The sequence below is a fragment of the Festucalex cinctus genome, chromosome 1 (assembly GCF_051991245.1).
Source record: "Festucalex cinctus isolate MCC-2025b chromosome 1, RoL_Fcin_1.0, whole genome shotgun sequence".
Lineage (NCBI taxonomy): Eukaryota > Metazoa > Chordata > Actinopteri > Syngnathiformes > Syngnathidae > Festucalex > Festucalex cinctus.
In genome coordinates this window covers 26,259,342-26,271,120 of record NC_135411.1, presented here as the reverse complement: position 1 = coordinate 26,271,120, position 11,779 = coordinate 26,259,342, and the positions used below count along the sequence as shown (strand labels likewise).

At 42.9% G+C, this 11,779-nt stretch overlaps 1 protein-coding gene across 1 annotated transcript in view; it reads right to left on the bottom strand.

Annotated features, from left to right (window-relative positions):
* Positions 1-3,332: 3,332 nt before the first annotated feature.
* ppap2d (phosphatidic acid phosphatase type 2D) overlaps positions 3,333-11,779 on the bottom strand; it is a 25,675-nt gene continuing 17,228 nt past the window's right edge. Inside the window, exons 3-6 of the mRNA XM_077526062.1 lie at positions 10,499-10,785; positions 10,356-10,413; positions 8,105-8,281; positions 3,333-4,960 (exon numbers count right to left, since the gene is read on the bottom strand). Coding sequence (XP_077382188.1) covers positions 4,856-4,960; positions 8,105-8,281; positions 10,356-10,413; positions 10,499-10,785 — 627 coding nt within the window. The 3' untranslated portion in view covers positions 3,333-4,855. The remainder of the gene's footprint in view (positions 4,961-8,104; positions 8,282-10,355; positions 10,414-10,498; positions 10,786-11,779) is intronic.

Genomic DNA, 11,779 nt, shown 5'->3' with positions numbered 1-11,779 from the left:
CACCTTTGGGTTATGTAAACTTATGAGTACAATGGCAAATGTACAAAAGCTAAATTTCGCTTAATGACACAAAAATGCTATGAATCGTCACCAAAATCGACATTCACATCTCTACAATTGTCAACTTCACCCTCTGAAAATATCAAAACAATTGCCACAGTATTTTGGATTTTATGGGCCTTTTTTCTCACCATACAATGCGCTTAAAAGTTTACACACCCCTGGGGTATGTAAACGTTCAATCACAACTGTATAATAGTATGACTGTGGGGCAAAGCTAGGTGTTAAATAGTTATATAGTTTAAATGAGAAGTCGTGTTAGATCCAACATTTCAACATTTTACTGACTAATTAAAGATTGTTCATGTGACTTTTAATCAGCAGCAAGCTTGTGTTGACGTAAACGTCTGGGCAAACTTGCTTCACGGCGACACGTGCGCACTGTTTGCAGGGGGAGCCTCGGCTTGCTGACCTTGAAGATCCAAATCATCCGACGACATCTCCTCCGCTGCCGTCGTCGCTGACACCTCCCAGATCCTAACTATTGTTTTTATTCACATGACGGTGTTTTTGCATTCCAGTCTATCCTCTGCAGCCTGAGGGTTACGGGACAAGCATAAACACACTCACAGACACACACACACACACACGCATAGCAGCAGACATCGCTCATTCTTGAGACGTGCAGTATAAACAAAGTACTGGTGTATCTCCTCCAGCATGTCTTGTCTACGTCTTCCTAGATAAGCTTGTTTTATTAAAAGCTTGTCAAGTCAAAATGCAGCTGCCTTGCTGCCATTCCAAAAGAAATCCATTTCATCCTCTTTCCTGGAGAAGTATTTTCAACATACTTATAGCGGCTTGTTTTCAGAGCTACACGAACTGGCAAAAGGGAAGGATGGTTGGCAGGAAAACACCCGAACTTGCTTCAAAGAGATGCTGCAGGTCAGCCTGAACACTTTCGGGCGCCTTTGTCTTTATCAGGTAGCCTCTTGTCAAGACAAATAATTCGACCTTCAAGTAGTTGGTTGCTCCATTTGATGGATGCCATGCTTCATAATAAACTGAGATTATGTTTACAGCCAATGTGTTTAAATCTTTCATTTGTTCCCAAATTGGGCTAGCATGTGATTCTATTTGTGTTGCTATATACAAAAAAATTCTACAGGCCTTTGCAGCATGCATTCTGCATAGCGATAGGATCCTGATCAGATAGTCGTAATCAGATAGCATTGTGTTGCAGCTATGCACACGCTGATTAAATGGCCATACAGGGCATTTACCATTGAGTATGTGACAAACGTCTCACAGCGACATTAAAATAAATAAAAGGAGAGGATGTGCTGATTCTGGAGTGTCCCAATCTCTAAAATCCACGAAGAGCAGAGAGAGAGAGAGAGAGACCACATTACGTCTGCCCTGGACCTCGCTCGCTGATTCTTTTCACTGACTTGTGCCAAGCCAGTGTTCCTGCCTGCAATGTTAATAGTTACAGCCAATATATTCACTGACACCGCCATGATTTGGGCAGAGAATTATGCAAAGCGGCAAGTGAGGCAAAGGAAGCAGGCCTCGACTTGAGCATAGCAAAGAGCCTCTTAATCCGGTTTAATTCTATTATGGCTTGCACTGCAGCTGGTTGAAAAGCCGGCATAGCTCCAGAATTCCTCATGTCTGATTCATAAGCAGGGATGCTGTTGTCGTCACGTTTAAACTGTACTTATTCTACTTTATCAAAAAGTAGGTTAGTTAGTTAGCTAGTTTGTTCCTTGTGAATGTCAATATCGAGACATTCTGGCCAACTCTATGCTTCCGGTTTAGAATTGCAGGAACAGTTTGAGGTCTTGAATTTTCTTTCCTTCAGTAAGTCCAGGTCCAAGGTGTGCTTAGGTGTGAACAAACACTTTTATGCACTACTGCAATGAATTAGCTGGAGGCCAATATCCTTTCCTGTCAATGTAACGGTAAATTCTCTTCTTACTTTTTTTTCCCATGTACGATGTACACCTATTTGCCTTTCATCACTTCAAAATGAGACAGACTTGAGTAAATGGAATTTGGCAGTGTCCCCAGTGATGCTATCATTCAAATGGGGGCAGGTAACACAAAACAAGTACGACATCATAGGTGTCCCTCCCAGGTGAGCTACGTGCCTCCAGCAGTATGCTTATCAGCGCACCGAAGTGAATCAACACTTCCTGGCACAGCAGAGTCTATTTTTTGCACCTGCGTGAGTTAATTCCAAATCTTATCAAGGAATTCCCAAAAGCAAAGTATGAGGCAATGTGGGCGTGCGTTTGATGTATTTTAGAAGAGCATGTGACAACCCATTTAGCAGCAGGAGTATTTTCCATTTTGGCTCACTCCAAAGTTTCTATCATTTATTTTTATTTCTTTTCTTTGATTCGCCATTTCTGTTATTGTGCATTTAATATAGTTTCCTAAAATGGCTGAAGTGGCCTTATGCGGTCGCCCGTCACGGGCTGCATCTTGCCAACTGTTGTTTTCTAATGAAAATATCTGACACTGTGTAGTGCTCAGTCGCTTGGTGTGCAGTGAAGAAATGACAATTTTGTTCATTTTTTTTTTTTTTAGATGGTTCATATTTGTTGCAATCAGACGTGTCGCTCGGCAGCCTTAAGATACGTTGACACGCGCACACCTGAAGACAGCATGCTAATGAACCAATGAGGCAGACAAGGGTCTGTCACACAAGCACAGGCATATTTACATTGCTGTGGAATGAAACACGTCTCCCTAGTTACAGTATTAAAACAAAATAGGCCTCAAAACCATGATCACATTCCTTCCCACCCAGGAGCCCACCCTCACCGCCCCCTCCCCACACCCATCACCCTCACTCTTTCCCGATGCCCCGCCCCATCTCACGCTGCCAACTCTTCCCTTCCCTTCATTAGTGGACTACTTTCCATCTTGTATGTCGCCCAGCTTACTAAAGATCCCCCCCCCCTCCCCCTCTCTGCATCTGATGTGCCCTTTATTCCCCTTCCGCTGCCTGAAAGTGGATCGGAGCGAGGGATGGGGGTAGGGAGAACTGAAAGAAAATGCCCTCAGAAGCCCCAATTTCTATCAGGCTAGGCATCTCCATGGCAGCATGACCCCCCTGAAAGGGTCCATCATGCTCCAGTGCTCTCCAAAAGGACTGAAAGCAGAAAAGCAGGGAAGGAGAGAAAGAATGGAGGAAAAGTGCAAGCTTCCGAACACTACATGAAGTTAAATCAATTATCAGTTAAATGTTAAGTGCTTTTTGATCAGATTTCCGTAAACTTTGACAAATGACGGGGGAGGGGAAAATTAAGGCAATAAAACAGTAACATTCAACATTCAATTTATTGGTTTGTTTTTTTTTCCCGAGTACAGTGGTTATTTGTGCCTTTCTGGCTTTCACAGATGAAACAAACGACAATATGTGGGAACACAACAATCATAGCTTTCTGGTAATCTATGGCTCAGTCTAGTTGTTACAACACATACAAGTATCTCCGTACCTGATCAACGTACATACATGTAAAGAAAACAACAACATTATCACACAAACTAACACTTGTGAAATTGTGTGGTTTATAAAATGACAGCGACTATTTACATTCAATTGGAATAATTATCATTTCATGGGAGAACCAAAACACAAAACCACAAATGAGTCATAGGGCCAAAATGAAAAAGGGGGCAGGGATGAAAATTACAAGAATAAAGTTTCACTATTACAAGAAAAAAAATGTTTTTTAAGCACAGTAACTTAATTTTCTCGAATGATCATTGTAATGGTGGTGGCAAAAACATTTATTTCATTATGAAACTTGTACTAAAGTGTAACTTGACATTCTCAGCAGTCCTCAGCTTTACACAAGTACAATATACTTACACTTGCAATGTTACAACTTTATTCTTGTAATTTTGACTTTTTTTTTTTTGTAATAGTAGTAATATATATACCGTATATATTTTACTTTCAGTATGGCCCTGAAACATCTTTGTACAAACCAAAGTGAGCCTGACACATATAACACTGATTTTCTTTCTTTTTCTTTAACTTGTCATAGAATATATAATATGGATTATAATAATTATACGGTTCCGTTATGTAAGTTCAAGTGCTCCTAATAAAAGAGGGATTCACACAAATCAAGGTGCAGCTCAGAGGCAGAGTCTGGGGGCAGAAGTTGCAAAAATTCAGTCAAACCTCCGCCTCTGAGACACAGTCAAAAGTGGTTAGTACACAAACATCATTCATTTTTAGTTATCGTGGTCATTTAATAGGAGGGGGCAGCCTGACTAGTGTAGTAGAGCAATAGGCAGGTTAAAGAAGTCGAAGCCAGTGCTTGTTTCTCATCATCAAGTGTTTGCCTCTTGACATCGGAGGCCTCGTGGCATCCGTTCACAGCAGCCGAGTGTCATCTTTGTGGAAGATGACACCAAAGTTCGGCTTGGACGGCTGACTGATCACACTTGACCTCCACCACAGATTAAAACAACTGTTTAACTATCAATATTAGCAGCTTCTAATAATCCTCTGGAAAAATATACGTTTTTTTTAAACATCTTTTCTTATTTCAATATATATATAAAAAAAACTATAATATCACTACACAGTTCTCACTGGACGGGTTTGACTTTGAGTCAAATGTGCTTCTTGTGTTTCACGTGTAAGAGCAGGTTACGTCGCTGCTGTGTGATTGATTGCGTGTGTCAGTGTGTTAGATTGTACTCCATCAACATCGATCATCTTCTTGGAATGATTCCCTTTCTTGAACAAAAAGAAACGTTCTCTCAGCTCGTCACAGATGCTTTATGACATTCGTCGTGTCTCTCGCATCTCCAGAGCCGTCGCATGTTAACACACAGTCTGCTGGCTGGAAAGAGGACTCTCCAAGGACATGCTAGCGGGAGACAGGTCTGGACGGGCGCAGGGCTTAAACATGGAGGAGATGTGGAAGGCCTGCAGGCACAGATACAGAGCATGTCAACCAACATATTAAGACCACACACACTGTCAATCATCTGCTGTTTTCTAAACACCACAAGATGGAGTGAGGAAGAGGAGGAGAGGAAGTAAAAATGTAAGGAAGAGTTGGTCCTCTCCTTGTAACTGCTTTCACTCTTTCTGAAAAGGATTTCTACAAGAAGTTGGACTGAGTCTATGGGAATGTTTATCAATTTTCCTCCCACAAGGTTGGAAGCATGTATTTTTTTCCAGAATGTCGTTCAGGTTCAGGAGCAACTAAGGGGTTTAGCCCAACCCCTGAACGATGAGCTCGAAATGCGTGGTCTTAAAAGACCACAACGTATCCTCCCAAGGCAAATTCATCCACAGCCAAGCCTCAATGCTCTGGATAAATTTTTCTTGCGTCGTCACAAGCCACAAACCAAATTCATCCAAATGTGTTCACAACTAAGACACATGGCTCCAGAGCTGCATTATGAATCTGAAGCTTGAGTGAAACATGATTATTAATTATTTTTTTTGCTTCACAGCAAATCTACACATCCAATTAAACCAAAATATGTTCCAAACTGTCACGCCGCCACCGGCGTGACGGCCCATGCTTTTATCTTTGTGTTCATTTTTCCTGTATTACTTTGAAAATCCTAACTCTCCTCTCACCCCAGGTCACTTACCCTTCCTGCCGCTCCATAATCACCGGTCCCCGCCCATGATAATGAACACCTGCCACCAATCAAGACAGACAATAAAAGCCACCTGCATTCTCCCCTCCGTTGCCGAAGTGTCACAGTTAGTGCATGGAAGCGTCCCACAGTCCTCGAGTCCTTGTTCCCGTTGCCTTGTTGTTTTGCCTTGTTTTTGTGCCTTATCCTCCCCAGCGGAGCGCCCTTAGTTTCCCCTTAAGCCTTGTTTCCTCCCTAGCGGAGCGCCTTTTGTTGTCCCCTGTACCTTTTGCCTGTTTTTTTCCTCCCCAGTGGAGCGTTTTTAGTTCTCCACTTTTTGATTCCCCTTTCTCCTCTCAAGTTGAGAGTAGACAGTTGTTGGCCGGAAATAAACCTATTGCCTTTGTGGCTTACCTTTATCCTGCGTCTGAGTCCTACCTTTCCTCGTCGTGTCACAAACCTTTGGTCAGCCACTAATGTTTAGAAGTGGAAAACTTGTAACTTGCAACATGTAACTTGTTGTTATCTTGACTAGGCCTGGGAATCTTTGACTGTCTCACGATTCGATTCGATTACGATTTTTGGGTCTACGATTCGATTCAGAATTGATTTTCGATTCTCGATTCAAACGATTTTCGATTCTAAATTATTTGATTGACAAATGATTTCTGCTTCAATTTACAGATATGCACAACATTGTCATGATCTACTCCAGTTTGCTTTGCAAGACAAAATGACAAATAGAGACGTTGAAGTGTATTTTGTTTTTTTTTGTTTTTTGGTTTAAACATTTATTAATTTTGTATTGGAAGTGCCTTTTTTTCCCAGAAAAACAGCATGTGGGCTACAACTGCCTTTTCCCCTTCTTCTTCATTTCTAATTTAAATAAAATCGATTTTGGATATTAATATCGATTCGATTCGATTCATAAATGAGAATCTCGATTCTTTTATGAATCGATTTCTTTGGCACACCCCTAATCTTGACCTTAAAAAAAGTCAGAGACTGATCAGTGGTGTGCACAGACACAAACCTCGATGGTAGATGAATGTTGATCATTTGTCGCAATGTCACAAAAGATGTACCGTATTCCAATTCCAGACTAACAATAGAAGTTTTCCCCTTCAATGTAATGCATCGCCTTCATGCACTCCAAGGAGGATTCGTTCAAGATCCTCCACAACTTCATCATCCGCCATCTACAAAATGAATCTACTTGAAAAGCCATTTATTTGAGGTGTAATTGTCTCCCAGTCTTTTTCGTATTGATTTTAAATTTTCTTTTACTTGTTTTTCAGGCTCTTCATGGTCTTGCCCTTCTTTATCTGTCTGAGCTCCTACATCGCCACTCCCCAACCAGATCTCTTAGGTCCGCTGATCGGCTGCTGCTGGAGGTCCCTAAAACCAGGCTTAAGTCCATAGGTGACAGGGCCTTCGCAGCAGCTGCCCCTAGACTCTGGAATAGTCCTCCCTTCTCCATCAGAAACTCCCAGACCCGAGAGACTTTCAAATCCTCTCTAAAAACCCACTTTTATTCTCTGCACAGTAAATACCCATAGAGTACATTTGACTCTATTTAGAGTGGGACCAAATAGACTCAGTTTTAGAGTAACATTTACATTTGGAAGAGAGTAAAATAAAGAATTGGAAAAATAAAATTAAAGTCACTCAAGGGTTGAGGAACGAACTCACCACCTTCAGCTTGGGAAACAGCCGATCTACTGCCTGAGCCACGCAGCTCCTGCTGTATGTTAGTATATCACTTGTGTCAGCTGGAATCTTCGTAAATTTATAACACCAAAAACGATGTTTTTGGTCTCTTGGATATAAGCAAACAGTAGGAAGGGCATAGCTCAGGCGGTAGTGTGGCAGTCTCCCAAGCTGCAGGCCGTGAGTTTGTTGATTATGTGTAAAGCACTTTGATCAACTGCTGTCGTTCTAATTGTGCTCTATAAATAAACTTGACTTGACGGAATCAGTATTGGAATGGTAAAAGGTATTTCATTTATATGGCACTTTTCCACCTTGCAAGGCCCTCAAAGCACTTTAGATTTGACGACTCATTCACCTACTGAAGATGTAGCATCAGGAGCAACTGGGGTTGAGTATCTTGCTCAATGCTACTCGGACACAGTCACAATGGCATGGGATTGAACCCACACCCACTGGGTTGGGAGGCAACCACTTTACCACTGGGCCACGCCAGAATAAGTCACATCTAGCCAGGTAGGGTGAGTTGGGAGGTTGGTCCAGCACGCCAGGAACTGTCCGATGCTCAGTGCATTGTGAGTATCCTGCCACAATTCTCCGTCTCTTTTTGTGCACTGAACCAAGCAAATGTTGCAAGATCTCTTTGTAGACGTGCTGGCTGATCGCATTCAATCGAGCAGTCTTTTGTAACAACACCCTGGAACTTTGCTAACACAACTATTGATCAAATATGTCCCAAAACAAAACACATGTCACATTGACATACCACCCAGTAAGCAGTGAGCCCTCCTTGGATAAATCCCGTGAGGACGTCGGTTGGGTGATGGCGATAGTCTGAGATGCGGCTCAGGCCGGTGTAGATGGCGATCATCACCAAGATGAACTGTATGAGAGGGCGCAGCAGTCGAGCTCCCCGCCATGACAAGCGAGCCTGCAGGTAAAACTGTGAGAAGGAAGTGACATGAGGTCACAAAAAATCTTTTCTGTTGGCATATTTATTTTCCTTCTGCTAGCCAGAGGAGAACGCAAAACTGGGCATGAATCCATTAATATGATCTTAACCCCACTTCCTCCTTTTGTTCATCCTTACCTCCTGTACAAAAAAAAAAAAAAAACATTTGTGAGAAACTGGGTCACTTTTTGGGCCCTGTGTGACACAGACCGAACTTTATGAGGTTTCTGGACATCTAAACGAAACCCAACAAATGCAGTGGAGAACACTGTTGCTCCTGCTGACTAAAAGCAGGTGTAACTCTTCCTGACTTACACGTGAGCAGCTTAAAAACCATTATTGACCCTTTTAGGAGTGCAGTGGCTTGCCACCCTCACTGGTGTTGCTTTTGCACTCTACACTCTGACATTAAACTTGGGAACATTCTTGTGCAAGCAGTTATCCTGGAGTCCAATAATTAGCACTAGGGGTGTTAAAAAAAAAAATCGATTCGGCAATATATCGCGATATTACATTGCGCAATTCTTGAATCGATTCAATAGGCGGCCGAATCTTTGATGGAAAAATATTCACCAAAACGTCTTAGGGTTCACACCTTAAGCATCGAGGAATGTTATATTAGTGGAACATTAAGCCTTAATATTTTATTTTAATGCTGTTCAAACATGAACCAGATTACAACCTGTATAAGACTGAAGTTTCAGATAAATAAATAATACATTTTCATACAAATCTTACACTGTACAAGTTTACTGATTAGTATTTTCTAAATTTAAATATAAATAATCGCAACAATCGACTTGTAAATTCGTATCAGGATTAATCGGTATGGAAACGAATCGTGACCTATGAATCGTGATACGAATCGAATCGTCAGGTACTGGGCAATTCACACCCCTAATTAGCACTATCGGCTACAAAGGTGTTGATTCAAATTTACGGGGTAGACTTGTACAGTGGACATTGTTTCTTTGTTTTTGGTTGATTTTACTTTGAAACTCTTGACATTTACACCTTAGAGTACACCTGTGACGTTTTGGTCTTGGAGAAGGTACAGTTACCTTTGAGTCCAGTAATTAGCCCTTTATGCGACAATGGCGCACTACATTTAATGGAGTCCAACTGTTCCTGTCAGAAATGAAGACCATCATGTTTTTAAATGGGGCTGTAACCCTCAAAGTCTCTGCTTTGGGATCCTTAACGTGTTTTGTACTGCTTGGGACCACAGCTGTACAATTGTGTACCCATGAGTATCCAGGCATTTGCTTATGGTCAAGAGCACTTTGAAAACATTCATTGGCCTCTGTCCACTAATTTTGATATTCCCGCCATCTGCAGAACAATTTGAATCCTGCATCTTCATACTGAGCTTCTGCTGTTCTTTCGAACTCTGAAGTCTTTAGAAAGACAAAGGGTAGTACTGTACACTCTTCTCTCTCTCTTGACTTCTCTTTGAACATTTTATGCAGTCACCACAAATTCATGAAGAAGGAAGGGGAATATTTATATTTCAAGAGTAATAATGATGTGCTTTTGTCCTGCTGTAACTGTCATATCGCTCCCACAGTGCACCAATGATTGGTGGGCAGTGCAGCGAGAGAAAGATGAAAAGATGGGGGAGGCTGGATTGGGGAGGGGATGTGAGCGAGAGGCTGTCTTTGTGCTGAAAGAAGCCTGTCGATCTCTCAGCAGGAGTATTCGGTCCTTCACCACCAGCCCCTTTTTAAATGAGTCCTATAACAAGGCCTCCTCTGTCTGCGTAGGCTCCTCATCTATTCATGTTCCCTGTGGAAAACAGTATTTCTCAATCTCCCCCTTCCTCCTTGTCTCTCAGCCTCACCGGCTTTTCAAGCTGGAAACGGGATGCCTTTGGAGACTCAACCATCTCTTCCCTCATGACCAGGATCCTTGATCATATTAAACAGCACATGTCTCGGAGTGTTTGCACATATGTAATTAACTTGTCTGGATAATAGATGCGCACTGTTTCTGGCCTCTGAAGGTTTGTCTACTAATGCCCAAATCGAGATTGAGAGTTTGTCAAGGTAAACAAGAGGTCACTTACTGCTAGATAGAGCATGGTGTACATGGCGAAGGACGCATGGCCAGAAAAAAAGGACTTCCTGAAAGACATGAATAAAGGATGCAGGTTACACATGACCTGTATTAGCCAAGAACATGCGCATGCACCGCACCCATGATATACACCTTGCCTCCTCGACCAGCTTGTGGTTGGGCTGCCGGCAGGCCACCTGGGACACGTAGCTGCCCGGCGTGCAGTTGATGGATGCGTACGTGATATTACAGACAGACAGGAAGTTTGGGCGCAGACGTCCCACGCTTAGCTTGGCCATGTTGGTGAGCGATTGGCCCACGCAGCATCCAAACAGGAAGCTACCAAGCTCTTTGTACAGGCACGACACATAGCGGTTGCCAACAAACGCCCTTGAGCGTACACCTCGGAAACGTACCCGGTAACATTCACCAAGGGCGATCTAAAAGGAGAATAAAGAAAGCTGTTAGCATGAGGAATAAGGATGTTTGAATACATGTATGGACAAAAGTCTCACTCTGAATCTTCATTGTTCATCTTACCAAGACTTTTATGAAAATTCTGTGCCATGAGTTTGTGTCATATGTTGTTCTGGATGACAGGACAAACATTTCACACAGACGCACAAATCTTTCAGAAAGTCTTCCAGGAAAGTGGAAGCTACGATAACTAAAGCCTAATTTATGCCTCCACGTTTGCTCTCGCGTTGATGATCGCCGTAGGTCACATGATGAATTTTAAGTGGCGCGTCGCTCGTGGCCGGCTGCGGTGCACACGTCGCCAATCCTTGAACGCCGTAGATGGCGGGGCGTAGCTCGCTTCTGATTGGTCCGTTCGATGGCGTTTTTTCTTTTTTTCTCTCTCTCTCCCCGCCCCCCGCCCAGATAGTTTCCGTGAAGGCAACTGGCGGCGCAAATCGACTTCCTGCTCGGAGACCACGGCTGTGCATGTGGATATGTGCCTGGGACGAGAGGCGGAAAACAACAATAAATAAAAAATAAAAAACTGTGTTCGCTAAGCGCATGGCTGTTGTGTTTTGGCGAGTTTACAGCTGACACCGGTGCAAATTGGCAATAATTAATTGCCACGGTGATGAACTTACTCTCCCCCCGGCTTTGTTTCGTGTTTCTGAATTAAATTGAACTTCCTGAATCCGTCATAAAATGCAGAGGAATCGCCACTCTGTGGCGGCCCAGCCATAGCGACAGCGGGACTTGGTGTGAAACTCCAGCAGACACCGATGTGTATTGCGCACAAGTCGGAAGGCAAACGCACGAGCGGAGCTCCGACGTGACGCCTCCACGCGAGCCTCTCGCAGAAGCATACTGAGGCCTTTACTCCTTCACACCTACCCAACGGTATCTACCCTTCTATCTAGGGATGCACGATAATGCTATTTTCAACCGATACCGATAAACCAATAATTTAGAAAGTGC